The sequence below is a fragment of the Apostichopus japonicus genome, chromosome 13 (assembly GCF_037975245.1).
Source record: "Apostichopus japonicus isolate 1M-3 chromosome 13, ASM3797524v1, whole genome shotgun sequence".
NCBI classification, from domain to species: Eukaryota; Metazoa; Echinodermata; class Holothuroidea; order Aspidochirotida; family Stichopodidae; genus Apostichopus; species Apostichopus japonicus.
Window position 1 is genome coordinate 545,293 of NC_092573.1, and position 16,814 is coordinate 562,106.

At 36.3% G+C, this 16,814-nt stretch overlaps 2 protein-coding genes and 1 pseudogene across 2 annotated transcripts; 2 read left to right on the forward strand and 1 right to left on the reverse strand.

Annotated features, from left to right (window-relative positions):
- Nucleotides 1-52: 52 nt before the first annotated feature.
- Nucleotides 53-8,412, reverse strand: LOC139978310 (uncharacterized). The gene is made up of 7 exons (XM_071988384.1): nt 8,060-8,412; nt 7,159-7,216; nt 6,507-6,611; nt 5,259-5,396; nt 3,892-3,948; nt 2,899-3,031; nt 53-2,221 (listed from the first exon to the last, which is right to left on the reverse strand). The coding sequence occupies exons 1-7, from the start codon at nt 8,137-8,139 to the stop codon at nt 1,326-1,328; spliced, it is 1,467 nt and encodes a 488-aa protein (XP_071844485.1). The 5' UTR covers nt 8,140-8,412; the 3' UTR covers nt 53-1,325.
- Nucleotides 8,413-9,587: 1,175 nt separating this feature from the next.
- LOC139978514 (uncharacterized) lies at nt 9,588-13,925 on the forward strand. The gene is made up of 4 exons (XM_071988802.1): nt 9,588-9,929; nt 11,486-11,548; nt 12,313-12,471; nt 12,986-13,925. Exons 2-4 carry the CDS (start codon nt 11,488-11,490, stop codon nt 13,291-13,293), a joined length of 528 nt encoding a protein of 175 aa, XP_071844903.1. The 5' UTR covers nt 9,588-9,929; nt 11,486-11,487; the 3' UTR covers nt 13,294-13,925.
- Nucleotides 13,926-16,456: 2,531 nt separating this feature from the next.
- LOC139979254 (U2 spliceosomal RNA) lies at nt 16,457-16,662 on the forward strand (annotated as a pseudogene).
- Nucleotides 16,663-16,814: the final 152 nt, after the last annotated feature.

Consider the following 16,814-nt stretch of genomic DNA (forward strand, 5'->3'; position numbering starts at 1 on the left):
GCATAACTAGAAAAATAACTAGGAAAAAAAAAATGAATGAGACACTGAATCAAACATTTTTGTTTTAATATATTTCCTTCAACTCTTTGGAATGAATTTTCTTTGAATTAAATGCTGAAAACATTAAATGCTGTTGTGTCTTGAAAATAGAGCAACGTTAAATTATCTAATACATATGACCAAGGTGAAATTGTCAAGGGTTTTTCAAGTGACCTGATACAGAGCTTGTTTTCATTAAAATGATACGATCCGAGATTATGACATGATATTGAACAGTATCAGTAAAATCCCAGTCACTGATATACAATTCATATGTATATCTTGATAAAGAATATATATTATCTACACATTATAGCAAATGACCTTAATCTTCGCTCTTGCTTAAGACTTTTGTTAACAGGAATGAATGACATTATCAAGCTTTTTGACTCCCGACAAATCTAGATTAGAAATTAATCATCAAAAAAATACTGACTTGATGGCAGACAAATTGTCAGTTTTGTCTCTATTTTTTAAGGCATTTTAGTATCCATGGTAACATTGATGAGGTAACCTTCTTGTAGGAATCCTTATGAAAGGTTAGGTTAAAAGATGTTAAACACTAAAAAGGAAGACTACAGCATCAACGCTGCAATATACATCGCTCAGGGTTAACTAAATAACCTTACAACCATGATAGGAACTTTAACCTTGGACAATACCCTATAAAACTAAAGAAAGTGTATCATCCTTCATTTTTGCATAATCATATCAATAAATATAAAAATATGTGTTTGTAAACTTTGTAATTGCCAACTGAGTAACCTCCATACAAGGTTTGTCACATGTATAATTAGCAAAGACCAAGAGAAAGACCTTAGCAACCACAGGTTTGAGACTAGGAAGCGGCTAGGAGATAAGACACATGTTCAGTGGTATTGAAATAATTGCTTGCCGGGACATCAAAATCTTGAAAATCAATGACGTGACAATCAATGGGCCATACCCTCCCCCCCCCCCCCTCTCCCTGTCCCTGAAAGATACCTGTGTCATGGGACCTGAGAATGAAGCATCAGGTTTGGGGCTAAACCAAACTTTATTTCCCAAATTATGAACATGTCTGTATCCATCTCTACAGCCTCAAGATACACTGTGTAGGTTACTGAGCTTGATTGTATTGCTGTGAATGTTGTTAGATAACTTATTTCATCTTTGCAATCAGCGATGGATATTAACCAATATTAGCACAAACAAAACTTGTATGAACTAGCAATGATGATTCAAGCAATTAATGTTAGAGAAAACTGGCCGATATTATATTTTGATAAACAATTGCTGGTAACCCTTCACGTAACAAAACTATCTAAACTAAGTATCCCGCTTTCTAGGCTAATCCTGTCAAAATCTCTCGTAGTAACATCATTTAAGTCGACGGGAGATCCAGGAACTTGGCTTTCCTTTTTCACTCCGACCAACGGCGATAACTTTCTCAATTTCTTTTGAGGCTTCTTCCCCCTGTGCAAAGAATTACCGGAAGTTTCTCGAGACGAACTGGCTGAACGTATACCTGTCGGTGAGAGACCATTAGTTCCTGCTGATTCGTGGACATTGGCTTCATCAACAGCTGTTCTTCTAGCAAAGTTCCAATTTCCATCTTTGGAATGATTAGAATGCGTCAACCTGTCCCGATCCTCGGGATGAGACAATAATTCATCAATTTCATTCCTATAGCTACCACTACTGCTTGATAATTTAGAGTTTCCATCTTTAGCTGATGACAATCCTGGAGGCCTAGATGGATTACAAACTTCTCTTTCCAAATCTGAACTCTTTGACCTTTCAGTGATATCACTGCCAAGTCCTGATTTGAGTTTTGACGTTTGCTTTCGGGACGAAGATCCTTTGGTGTTTCTTTGGTCCGTTTCTCTGTGTGGATCACGTTGATAGCGACTCATGGATGATGAATACTCTTTTGTATGTGTTGTCCGACCTTTGTCCCCTGCCGAGAAACTTCTAGTACCAGATCGGCTAGAAACAGACTTTGACTCCAGCAAACCATCTTTAATTCTTAGCTTTTCTGTCAGGTCAAGGATGAGTATCTCTTGTTGACTGACCTGGTTTGAGAGTTCAACGATTAAATGATTCCTGGGGTCACCGGAGGACGAGTCAGCCTCCTCGTCCTCTTTGAGAGCAGATCCAGACCTCTCAGAGGCAAGCGATGTAGATGAATGTACCTGGTTCTCTGTAGAGTAAATGATATGAGGAGGATGTAATGATTGAAGTGTAGGACATGAGCAGGGGTATTTACTTGTGCACTGGTTATCATTAAGAAATTTAACTCCAGGACCGAGCATCTCTATCTCGTGATAAGGATCTGCCTTTTGAAATGGTCATGATCTGATGGTTACACACTCAACCATCAAAGAAAAAACACAGTCTGTAATATTTAGTCCAACGAAATCAGTAGAATGATGAAATTATGTAAAAATGTACAATTAGACATTTTACTGAGACACACATTTCCTATGCTATGTTAAATAGTAATAACTTGGTAATCCTGAGTATTTAATGGGTGGGTGGTAACCACACAGATCTCAGAGTTAGATTGGTGGGGGGGGGGTGGTGTAGGGTAGTGAGGAAAGGGTGTTGTATCCAATCATGGTGTGATAATAACATGGCTTGACTAGAATCACTGAACGTCAAAAGCTTTAAAGAGAATTAAATCAAAGGAATTGATGGTGAATACTTCAAGAAGAGCATACATATAATGAGAAAATACATATTATACTGTATTGTGACTACAAATGGTCTATAATTATCATATTCACTATGACTGTAAGTTTTACATTCAAACATGACATATATGTTATGTACATTTCAAAAAAGCCAAAGATATTGCCGGCCATTGAGGCCACAGACCTGATAATTTCCTATTCTCGTCTTCCATCATCCTCAGTTCTTCTTTCATCTGGTAAATTCGCATGGAGTAGTCTTGTTTCGATTCCACTAATTTTGATTTCATAGCCTTCACTCGCTCTTTGCATTTTGCTTTCTGCAAAAGGACAAACATTTACAAGAATTAAAACGAGTATGTTAAAATACTCCACTAAAGAAAATTGCATATATTTTGTTAATATTCTTTTCACATGTATTGTAAATTTTCTCGATTATTGCCATACAAAATACATGCCTGCCTGATATAATAAATGATGTAATTTTTTGTGCGTGATACTTGAAGCTGAGTCAATCCCTGATTCCTTTATTCAATTTCTAAAATCCAATTTTTTTAATGACACATTACCATTTCACGCTACAAACTAAACTTAGTCCTATTTCTCTCTTTCATAATAATGAGATAGAACCTGAAAAGCAGATGAAAGTAGCAAAACAAAGAGGGTAAAAAGAATGTATGATATCTAGAATTACTATTCACAACCTACATGGTATCTGCAATGCCAACCAACCAGCAAATGTGTGATTTAGAATAATACACTCCTGTACTTCTCCCAGTAATGGAGCATAGCTATGTTGTCTTCATGCACAGCAGATATGACAATTAATTACAATCTTTTCTTTCCAGACAGATACCGGACACTGAGCACAAATAACCAGAAATTTATCCCAGAGTTTGGTTTGTCTGTTGCACTTAATCAGCTTATTCTATTTCAGTCTAATTTTACTGCACTAGATTTCAAAAGTTGGTCAAATTAGATCTATCATGAAGAAATAAAAACATACCACAATGAAAGAAAAAAAATACTTATTTTGACAAGAACTGTTTCAACGCAGAAAATAAAATTAATTGAGTAAATATCAATTATGCTGGTTTTCTCGATGGAAACTTTGAAATTTAATGCCTATCGATAGCTCTACGGACAACTGTTTCTTTTTATATTTTCTTTTCATACTTACAACAACTTTGATATCCCTAGTTAGTTTTTCCACGTTAGCTTGAAGACTTTCTATTTCCTGCAAGGAAAAATTAAAGAGGGGAAAGGTTAATGAAATGGGCCTCCCGGTTACCTGTGAGCAATAACTGTGGTGAAGAGGATCTTACAGCAGTTCAACTTCAACGTAATATATCAATAAGAATTAAATAAAAACAGACTCTAGCCTCTAACAATCATCCATCACTGAGACAGTTTATACAATAAAGCCCCAGTGAGATTATGACAGCATTTTGCAATGAATCTGAACAATGCTTTCATGTTATAATCTCAATAAAATGCATTTACATTAGCTCAACTGCTCAATTTTCACTTTAAAAACATAATTTAGAAAAAGTTGTACTGTCTTTGAATTGGGCTTTATTCTTTTGTCAGTTTAAAATATTATATTATAGTTGGGTTGGAGGGAACTTTGTATATATTGAATGGTGTCATATTTGGCATAATACCAAAAGATTTGGTGAAAATGCTGTTAATTCGCAATAACAGGCTTAAAGGCCACTTTAAGAGGTCCTATAGATCATTTCAATTTGATATACTAGTGCTATGGTACCAAAAGATTTGGCAAAAATGCTGTTAATGGCTATGACATGCTTAAAGGTCACTGTAAGAGGTCCTACAGATCATTTCAATTTGATGCACCAGTGCTAGGGTTGAGTGGATCAAAAAAAAAGCCACTTTAAGAGGTCCTATAGATCATTTCAATTTGATATACTAGTGCTATGGTACCAAAAGATTTGGCAAAAATGCTGTTAATGGCTATGACATGCTTAAAGGTCACTGTAAGAGGTCCTACAGATCATTTCAATTTGATGCACCAGTGCTAGGGTTGAGTGGATCAAGATGGTGGCATTTGAAGCAATCTGGGAGGCTGGGGGTTGGACACCTAGCCAGCCAAATTAAGTTGAGTTTTTTTCATTCAGTAGATATTCCAGGTATTTTTGCATCTGAAAGGGTCTTCCAAAAAATGTGCTGAAAGAGCTGTCAATTGATAGCCACCAGACGTGTAATTATATAAGCCATTCTGCTTCTCCCACAAGCCTGTGTGACTGGTTTAACGTCGTAAAGTAACTGCCTTTCTCTCCGACATTATTACAGTTCAAATATTTCATGCATCTTGTCATACAAACAGAACAATTTTTAGAAGTCGTTCTGTGTGTACATCAGAATTTCCGCACAGCTAATCCTGACATTGTCAATTCATTTCTGTAGTCTGTAAAATGCTTTCTTAGGGTTATCACAAAGAGTCACTCGCATTCTGTGTATATGTCACAGTGTATGACTTGTGAATACCCATTTAAAAAACAGGAAGAATAACCGGGTATTGCTTACTTGGTCTTTCTCTTGAATAAGCCTGGATAATTCCTGCGACGAGTCGGCCTCTATTTGACTTCGGAGGTTATTGATCTCATCCTCCAATTCCTCCATCCTATCCATGATTTCAAGTTTTGCGGATTCCGTCTCCGACAGCTGGCAGTGAACACAAAATAAAAAGAGATCTAAAGTATCAAGATATCCCAGATTCATATAAATCTGCCTGTAGTGTAGGGCAAAAGCAATCACATGTACAGTACAATTGAGAAAACTGATTGCTTTGTTTTCAATCAAGAAGAGCTCTTATTTCATGATGAAGAGCTCTTACATGAATTGTATTTGTACATTTTCATTTCTACGATTTTCAACTGGAGGATCATTTCAGATGGAAAACTTATTTAACCGGTTGCTACTGAACTTAAAATGCCAAACTATTGTGGCAGGCCAATGCGTGTATTCAGCTTCCAAATGATGGATTTTGGAATGCTGCCATCTTTATCTGCTCCAGCAGAGCAGCCAGTTGTGCAGATCAGCTTACAATGTGTATTTTGTCATAACATGATTGAGGGTTAGGAAAGGTAGACATAACTGAATTGCAACTTATTCTCCACTAAAAAATATTAATTTCACAGCCAATGATGTGGTGTTCATCTTTGTTGCTAACAGTGTTTATCAACTAATTGACAGTTAATCCCAACTGCTTTGAGATATCTGGATTTCCCCCAAAAAACTACTTTGTTTACCTCTTCTTGATTATTTGATGAGCAAACATCATAGAGCACATTAATGAAGTGTTAAACAATCATATAGTTAAAAGTAGATTGTAATTTACCAAATCAAGATGACACCCAGCCCCAGGGGTTTTTATTTAAATATTGAACTAACCTTCATAAATAAGTAAAATGAATTCATTCTGTCCTGATAACATTTTATCCAAACTCTTAACAATCAACATATTGATTAATTGATTGCCTCAGAACTGAACATTTCAAAATTCTACTATGTTTTATCACTTTATTTGAAATCAGACAAGAAACCTTCTGAGAAACCTGTTTTGAGTTTTAATGAATTACAATGTAAAACATAGGACAAGACATTTTTAGACAAAGGACAATAATTTATAAAGCACCTTTTCTGCAATCGGCACTTATTAAACATATCTTGCATTGAGAGTTTGACACTAAGAACTGAATGTTTCACTAACATAGTGTTGCTCTTGGTACTTCTATTAAATTCATTATACCTATAAGAAAATGATAAACTTACCTGTTTCTTAAATCTGTCAGCTTCCCTTTGTGCCTTGCCATAATTTTCTTCAGCCAGCTGCAGCAGGTCCCTGTATTCATCAACTTGTTGCTCTAATAGATCAACCTTTACAACGAAAAGATCAAATTACAGGAATGTTTATTTCTTTTCTTCAAATTTTGAATGACCTTGTTACATTTTCCCATGGAAATATAGCAATCCTAGAGCCTACAGCATTTTGTATTTTTCCCATGAGCTACAATATGACAAGTTGCTTTGAGCATTTAATACAGGTTCACATTTTCTGATGTCCTAACTAATTTTGGCCATTATGTTTAAACATCTGAAACTCTTCCCTAATGATTGACTTTAAGAATTGGTTTTTTGCTATGGGGGGGGGGGGGGGTGTTTAGGGGGGGTTGGTCGTAAGGGTACCAGTTTTCTCAACAGGGTAGCAACATACAGTAACTGGCCATGAGTATGATAAAATCAACTTGTATTGTTTTGCAAGCATATATCAAAGCAGTGTCCTATAAAAACTCTACTAAAGTTGCTATGTTGCAAAACATTCTTTGCTGAGTTAATCAATGAACAGGGTATCCACACAAACAATCTAAATTTATTGAAATTTATGCAATGTAATTAAAATTCTGGAAAGAGACACCTACTGTACCTTGGTTCTACTTGAGTTTAGCGTTTCCACGATACATCCATCTGAATTGGATCTGTTCCTGTAGGAGGATAATCATATTTAGATTGTTGTTTGTTGTTGTTTCTTATTATTTATTTTAAACATGCCACATTGTCATTTACACTTGATTATCTTTGATTGTCCCTTAACTTTGATTTATCATGGTCATTAGAACAGGTCTGTTAAGTTGAATTTGTTATTATATTATTGCTTTTAAGTCAATATTTACAGTTCTGAATATTGCAATTTGTTCTGATGTTGAGCCTATTTGCTATTCAGTTGATATCCATGTAAAAAAAAGTTATGTATTTGGACTTAGTACTGTGGCATTAACAGTTGAGTACGAAGCAGGAGATGTGAGCATATTCTCGTCGCTCCTAATAGCTGCTTCAGACTTCTGAGTTGTACATGATGGTGGAGTATTGTGCAATAAGTCAATTGGTGAAAGTAAAATACTTTCGGTTACAGACATTTATGTGATCCCACCCTCTACACAGTGACAAAATTTTCCTTTGGGTCGTAGTAAACTATGTCGTGTCTTAATATGTATCTACTGGCAAGTGCTTTGATAATGATATAATAATAATAGTATTACAGAGTTAGCATTCCCATAGGAGTATTAACCTCACAGTCACAGTGTAACACTTCCATGGTTTTACAGTACACACTTACTGCGAACCTGTGCTGACGTTTATACTAGTATTTGCGAGGATACGTTAATGTTATATCATGCTATCAAGGCCTAGCCTCAGTTGCCTATAATAGACCTTGCCTAAGTATTATTAGGTTCTGGGACTAAGCCGCGCTTACTGGAGGTAACAGTGTAAGAAGTTTAGCTTTAGACTAGACAAAAGTACAATAGATCGCTGATATGAAATATTACCACACAACATTATCGATCTGTGTAACATCGTTTGCTTCGATTCTAATTTTCTTTGTATCTGTGCTCGCCCCATGACCCATTTCATATGAATTTGCTCTTTAAAAAAAATGCAAAGTTTAACTTTAGCCTAGGTGACTATATTGTCTTTAAACCATAGTGCTAGACTATCCATGAAGTCACGGAGGTTATTTGTAATTTATTTATCGCTGAAGTTTTTAAGAACTTTAGATATGTATTTTATGATGTGAATAGATATGGCAGCATAATTATCTTCCATTTCCGAGGCAATATTGTTAAGACCAGACAGTTTAGATACCAATACGAGTTTGCTAAACACCGGAAATGGCCGTTCTAAGCATTCGCGTCTATTGCCATGGATTCAAGATTCCTCATGGAACGCCAAACAGGAATCCAGCCGAATAAGTTTTCAACAATGGCGATGAAGAGCACCAGTTTCAGTCAAAATTACATGTCTTCATGATGGATAGAAACTAACACACGAGTCTTAAATTACAAAATTAATACATTAGGAAAAACTTAGTAAGTCTTGTTGAAAGAAATTGAAAGGATGACACTGTCATTGTACACTGCTTTTAACTCGAAAAGCTTACGAAAATATAAGGTTCAGCTAAAGCAATTTACGATACAATTATATAAATCATTTTTTAGCCTCATATGCTCTTCAAGATTTTTCAGTGTATTAGTACTTTCCATGCTGTATTATTGCATTGAAGATTCCCACCCTGCGTTACCTCGTTCACACTTGCTATGTATAGGTGGTATTAAAGAAGCAACAAAAGGTAGCATCTGGGAGTGCGCGGGTTCGAGCCCTGGATATAAATTTACCATCTTTTGGCCTCATGTTCTCTTCAAGAGTTTGCAATGCAAATGTCTTGTCCATGTTTTATTATTATACCCCACTCCCTCCCACCCCGCCTTCCCTCATTCACACTTGCTATATGTCAGTGGCATTATGGAAGCGACAAAATCTAGCATCTTGGAGGACGCGGGTTCGAGCCCTGGTCACACAAAGTATAACTAAAGATAGGTTTGCAACCAAGAGAAATCCACGGTTTTTTCAACTGAATTATATTTTCGGATTTGCAAAAGAAAAACAAAGAAATAACCTAAGTGGGCTTAAACAGTGAATAGTTGGATAGCCACCCGACGTAAAGGTTAACTTACTTGCAATACGCCTTCTCCCACTTGCACGTGTGGCTGCTTAGCATTGTGAAATAAACGCTTATTCCAGACCAAATTCGTAAAATATGACGCTATATATTCAATCAGATAGCTGCCCATGTATTTATTGACAATATTAACGATCTAGTTTTTCGCAATCTATTTCTACCACTCCTCGAAATGCCTAAATCCCTTTTTGCTCTTGGGACGTGCTGGTGGTTTTTTTTTTTTTGCTCTAATTTCCTAGCACGAACATCCAAGCTTTAATGACGTAGGTATAACAATTAATTACTACAGCTTGCACAACAGGAAATCTTGTTGATTAGTCGCGATAGAAGTAAGGGTGAGGTGAAGGTGGTACAGCTAAGTTGTACTATACTCGTTATTCATTAGCTTAACAAGCTCCGACTAGGTAGTGCACAAATTGTCGTCTAATGTTACTCGTTAGAGAAACTAAAGGATCTTTGAGAATGTGAATTTTCTTTTAGTTCTTGAGAACAGTTTTTGTTTGTTACATATTCTCGTAAATCATGAGACAAGATATTATTTTAAAACTGAAAATTATAAAGGAAGTATAGTCACTGTCAGTTATTTTCGGAGTAAACTTTGTACCTACTTCTTCTCAACTAAAAAAACATCGATCTTCTTCGCAATACCTTTCAAGTGAGTTTGCGCTTCGGACCTTCAGGTAAGTTAGTTTAGCTAATAACATTAATCGTACATTTGGAGGGAGAGTTTATGAACATATACTTGTTTGTGTGTGTGTTAATTTGTGTGTGTGTGTGTCTATAGTCAATGCCAATACCGACGCTACTGCGTGAATGTATGTGTCGGGAAGGGAAGGGGTGGGGTGGGTGACAAGGAGCGGTGGCGAGAAACATACCTTTCCCCTAGATAGACCCTTTTTTTGTACTAGTATGTTGCCTCTATAGCGAACCTTGTCGTTTCCCTTCTTTGCCGAAAAATTTCTCTAAAGTAACTATAATCAACCTGCTGAGAAATTACAGACTCGCTGAAATAAATAGTTCTCAATTATTGGAACTATTGACTTGATGCTATTTAAAAATATCCTACCTACAATATCGATTCGTGCTATATGTACTATACTGTCGCAATATGAAGTAGTGATATACCACTCCCACCTCCCTCACACGCATCTTCCACAATTTGACAGTATCTAAACCGGAAAACAGAGAATCACAAAACCCTAAACATTTATCATATTATGCAAGTCGGCTCACGTTTCTAGGAATGTAACTCCCAAGAACAACATGTTTGAAATGTGTAATGTGTTTGGCGCTAATTCAATGCCACCTTGGCCTCATTATTAGACACGCCCCTAACACTCCTATCAACTTCGGAAATGTACCTTTATTTGACTATGAAATTGTAAAATATGATAAGGAAATTCTCCAATTTACTTGTTAACTCAAGTAATTGCAGATTTTAAAAAACAAGTTAACAATGCTCTATGATCAATTCCTTCATGTTATTGTTAACTAGCTGACTATAATTTGGCAATCAGCCTGACAAGACCAGGAAATGATTTCATTAAACCTGGAAGTGATTTCATTGGAAGTGATACAAAGGCTAAATATTGGATACAAAGGCCGTGACGTTTGCAACCTGCATCCTCAAGTGCAAGCTATTACTGACCTCTCATTAAATGTGTAAAATTTAGGTGGTCATGACGTTTCGATCCTATCAGGATCTTCTTTTATAGGCTAACTAAAACGACTTTTTCCCTCTCTTTTTATTGCACGTTTTCTTCATTTAGCTGTGTGTCCATCTGTCTGATTTTACACGTGTCCTTAGTTTCAATTTATCCAAAATTAACTGCAAAGAGAGGCATGAGGATAATAATATAAGCTTAGTAAAATGGTCGCCATTCATCATCGATTTATTATTTAACAGCTGAAATTTCTCAACATTTTACGTATACAATTAATGGTGCTTACGAAGATTCACAATGCGTATGTCCACAGCCGTATTTCCTCGTTATTGTATTGCATGAATAGGAAGCCTATAGGTGGCCCCGTATTTTCAGCCAATGTTTTTACGCTGGTGTATAATAGAGCCCTGGATATTTTTATAAAGCCAAGTCAAATTTGTTTCACATGAACGAAACAACAATAACTTGGCAAATTACCTAAAATATCTTGTTTTATGCAAGTGACACCTTCTGTAATGGGTTCATTACCTTTACAACAAGTATTATAACAATTATAACTTGTCTACTGACAGAAATGATGGCAGCTTCTGCAAGATTTACTCTCTTCGTGGTTCTCCTATCTACGATTTTATATGGTAAGCAGAAAAACATGCATTTGTAGGTGTTTTCATTTCTGACATTGTGATTTAGACATGCTCACGGTGTGCAACAAAACCAGAGAGCATTAAATCTTCACACTTGTGTTTGTAATAAACTTTGTACAACTGGTCGATGTGATGCCGTCAGTTTCACTAGCACCCGTATACGCTTATATAACGACAACGCGTCGAAGTATCGTTTCGAGGTATAGTTCAAAGTTGAAACGTAGCAGTTTAGTTGTTTGTTGTGCATTGAATGTCAGGGGGAAATTAGCATATGAAAAGATCAATGTTGTTCTAATTCATCGTCTTTTTTCAAATTCAAAACTGGAAAATTTTACCTATACTTTACTGTACTGTACTGGAGATGTCTACATCGATACCCTCAGAATCGATAGTATACTAGTGCAACTTAACATTGAGATAGTCAGACTCTTGACAGATGAATATGTTTCACAACAATGTCACTCTGGTATATTTACGTCACCATTCATCTGAAAGAACTTTTTATAACTCTACTTTAGCGGCTTATGAGAAGCAATTAGCATAATCCTAAAATTAAAGTCAAGAAAAAACATTCGATGCTTCGTCAGAATATCACCCTTAACCATCTTTCCTTCCACAATCCTCGAAAGAAGACTAATTCAAAATTAAAGACGTGATTGGTTATTTTTGACATATGATGTGCTAAAAACACCAAAGTTTTGTGTAATTAGGCATATATATAGTTTTGACTGTTTTATCCATTTTTCACCCTTTAGCATCAGCGATAGAATGCTATTCTCAGATAGAAGCTGGATGTTCACCGCCTGGCCTGGCATGCGACAAATTGAAGAACCAACTGGTGGTATCGCCCAAAACGTTAACACCCTGCCCAGAGGGTCGGACGATGTGTGCGTCTACCAATGCGAGCGCTTTGGGTAAGTACTATTGAATGACTAAAGTGATTCCCAATTAAAATGTATTTACAGGTGTAACAGTCGACTGGGTAAGTCTCAATATTGGTAAATTTTCCATATCCCTTTATAGTTCAATACCTCAAAAGCACATCCTTATACTTCCCATGCACTGACTAATCTCCCACCCTCACCCGACCCCATCCCACCCCAATTTTTCCTCGGAGGGTTATCTGCAGAATTGGTTTTCTCCCCCTTCCTCACATCCGTAAATAGTCGGTCTAACTGAATATTTTCACTTAGATATTAAGACTGAATATCAACAGATTTCATTCACACGATAACATAAAATAGGATCCACTCTGAAAATATTGTCCGAACGAAATGATTTATTTTAAACGAGAAGTGTATCAGATTAGACAAATTATGAGATAATTCAACGCTTGCTTATACTTTACTTGTCAGATTTATTCCTTCCTTTTTTTTGTATCTTCATGAATAACATTTCCAAAAAAAATGTCTTTCTTTTCTTTTATAGAACAAGGAGCCAGGTTAATATCGACTGTAGCTGGCTGTTTGGCGGCAGTAGAAAATTTCGGCAGTGGTTGCTACGGTAGGAAGGACCTAAAGAAAATCGATCCTGCTACTGCAAATAACTTACTCGAAGCAGAGAAGGCCCTTGGTATAAATTACGATTCAGTTGAGATATGTATCTGTAAGGGTAACTTGTGTAACGGTGCCGAAAAATCAGCATTAAATAGCCGAGCAGACGTTTTGTCGTTTAGTTCATTAGTGGTACTAGTTCCCATGGCAATATTTATATTAGCTTTTCAAAGTCAAATCTGAAACTCTCTTTTAAAGGCAGCTGTAGTGTAATATATTCCGTCATGGAAGTATACACATAATTAAGCTATGTATTGTTGCATATACACGAAAATCAGTTTAAAAAAAAAATTGATGATCTCATTTCTTGAAAAAACAAAATGTAATACTATGCGAACTAACTTAAGGCCAAGCCTTATATTAACATACAGACCATAGACAATACTTATTCATTTCATTAAGCTCCTCGATTTAGCATTTATCTTCAAACGTTGTCGTTATCTCAATTGCTTCATACTTGTCACTAAATTGAGTTCTATTTAGTTGATATATAATCAGAGAAATCACATGAATCAAGTCTTTTGATATCTGTCTTCGATCGTTTCGTGTAAGTTTTGTATTGATGTAAATATTAATATTTTAGATCCATTAGTGTTCTTTTTGCGTAATAAAGACATACATTGATTATACTACGTGTTAGCTTCCAAGCTGTAATGTAAATAACACTCCGTAATTTGAATAAAATCATGAAATGATCATAGATATAATGCTAGTTGATGATGAATGAACGTCTCATGTGCTGAAGTGTATCCATGTCGTATTTTATAGATAATCCCGCAGTGTTTAAAGAGCAAAAAAATAATAACAATAATAAGGGGAGGGGTGGGGTGGGGGGGTGGTTGGGGCAGATGGTGGTAACATACAGTCTGTTAAACTTGAAACTCTCTTATTTCCATGAAAGTTTTACAATTCTTTCAAGTTTACTGATTAATATTTCCATTTCAAATACAAAGAAAGAAAATCGCATTTATTTTGAAATATCTTCTTTTTTCTCTATTATTTATCTTTCTGGTCTGAATGTTATATATGTGGCATTCATTAGCAATACTACTGACGTGGTCAATGTACGGAATGTAAAGTCCGACGCTTTCGTTTTTCACTGCTGCGTTACGCTCAATGTAACATCTCTATGACTCAATTTCCGCCGGATCAGATATACTTCCTAGCTATTACAGAGCTGACAGTTCTGGTCACGGAAGTAATTATATATTTTTCCATGCAAGGAAGTAATTTAATTTACCCTAATTTTTACATTTCATTTAATCTTTCCTGGTGTTCTCTACACCTATAATCAACCTACACATCCAATATCCATCCTTGGTTTTATATATTTTTGATTTTACTGCCCTGTAGACACATATGTGATCAGGCCATAGTGGGGTGCGGTTGGGGAGGGGTTTAGTAATATACAGTCCGGAGACTGGGGTCAATGAAGGGCCCGGAATAAATAGTAATACATTATTTATTTTCCAAACAATTGTTGAAATGCCCATAGATGTACTAGGAATTTTTGAAAACTTTTAAAACGTGATGGGGGAGGGAACGATGACAAAGTTGTTCCCACTCAAACCACCTGTCTGTGACAGTAACCAAAAGCAGTTACCTTGCAGAACGTTCTAACAAAATTGACGAGTAGGGTGTAGTTCAAACAATGGAGAAGTCAATACGAAATATTGTATCTAATAGCTTAACCTAACTGTCTTGTAAAATCCATAGAAATTTGTAATTGTCCTCAGTATCGCAATTTAATGATACCTTCACTTTTCTTAGCAAAATTTCATACTTGACCGATAAATAACATAATAATAATAATAATAATACTTATTAATATAGCGCATTATATCGACGGTCTCAAAGAAACAAAATGAGTACAAACATACAGCATAGTAGAACAAATTAAAGATACACCGAAAAGATCGATTAATTACAAGGTCCAATGAGAGTAGCACGTGAATAAGTGAGTTTTTAAGACGCTTTTTAAAATTTTCTATGGTAGGGGCATTGCTAACGTTACAGAAAAAGTTCAGTTTCATAGCTTACTGCCCCACATGTCTCTCTGCCACACCCCTCATTCATTTCCCCACCCCCACCCTGATAGCTCCAAAAGAACAAAGTTCGTACCGTCACGCCATATAATCTTACATGGACACATTGGTCTTGCCGAGGTATGATTTCATATGGGAACATGTTGACGAACATTTTCACATAGTTTAATTAAAAAAGAGTTTTAATAAGTTTGCTTTACCTTCCTGAATGTTTACACACCGATATCAGAGGATTCGTTTTTTAATAAATACATATGTAAATGCATAATTTGGAAACTGATCTTTTATATTTTGCATACAACAATTAAGCCCCGCCCCCTTTTTTATACACCCCATCACAACTAGATTTATAATATAACAGACTCTCCATTGACATCCTGAACACTCTCATCTATTCTTGTTAGTAACATCAGGTAATTTGCAGGATATCGCCTTTCATTGATTCATGATTGTAAACGCCTTCTTCTACTAATCAATTTGTCACACTTCATTTCCCCCATTTTGAAATGTGCATTGTGGGAATACTATATCCGGAAAATCCTCATTTCAAACCGAATTCGTCTTTCAGTTCTTGTCTTAAAGAAATTGAATTTTCAAAGCGGATATTGAGACGGGATTCACTAATCAGTTAAACGCCTAGACTATTTAGAATTGACTCATCTACAGATCAGCAATGACTTACCGTACCTGAGCTTTGACAGAAATGATTAATTTCCAGAATTTCATAATTTGATATTTACGCTGCGTCTTATGTTAGTTCCCATTTCCAGAGTGGACAAACTGCGGGTGGGCAGTAGGTGTATACTATGGCTAGATCGCTTGTAATTACTGACCCAGCTACAAGTGAGCTGAAGGTCATAATATAACTCGTTCGAAATAGATAGTGTATCACTTCACTCCCTTCCGCTCCCCCTCCCCCAACCTGCCCCTATATTTTCCTCAATAGCCTCGTACTTATATATCAAAAACAATTTTATTTCTTGTTCACATTTGTACATTAACATATTTCGTCACAACAAGACATATGTTTTATATTGCTTTAATATTCAGATGATATTTTAGTAACGTGAGCTCTCCCGCCCCCCCCCCCCTCCCACCGGCCCGAACTACACTTTGGGAGGCTACATTCTTGTGTACTTTCCAACAACTGGCAGAATCTTCAGTCTTTATAGTGCTCACTTACAATGACCGGCTTTCCACGTTACGACGCTCGTGTGGAGACGGATCGCGTTCAGTTGGACAGTGTATACTTGCTTCACCTAGAACATTTCCATCAGTAGTTTTGTCAATCCATCGCAATGATCTCTTCTCGGCCTTTTGGCTAAGACCATGTGTAGTATCTGTTCCCCTTCGAAGGGAATCGTGATACACACCTGACGATGATGTGAGGGGACTGGGGTTGAGAGCGGATCAGTTGTTCGGTTGTTTGGTTTTTCTTTCCTGGGTGACTTTTCTTAAAAAGTATCCATCCAATGATGCTATGTATTAACTTGTCAATAGACTTTCCCTGCGTGTGCGTTAAAAGGTACACGGTAGCTGAATTCAGTTGATAAGGACGCTCTGTATTTCAAGTGTCGAGTATATTCGGATATATAAAGGATTTTATGACGGGACATTGCAAAGGCTATAAAACGAGCCACGCGGATTTATGGGCTGGAG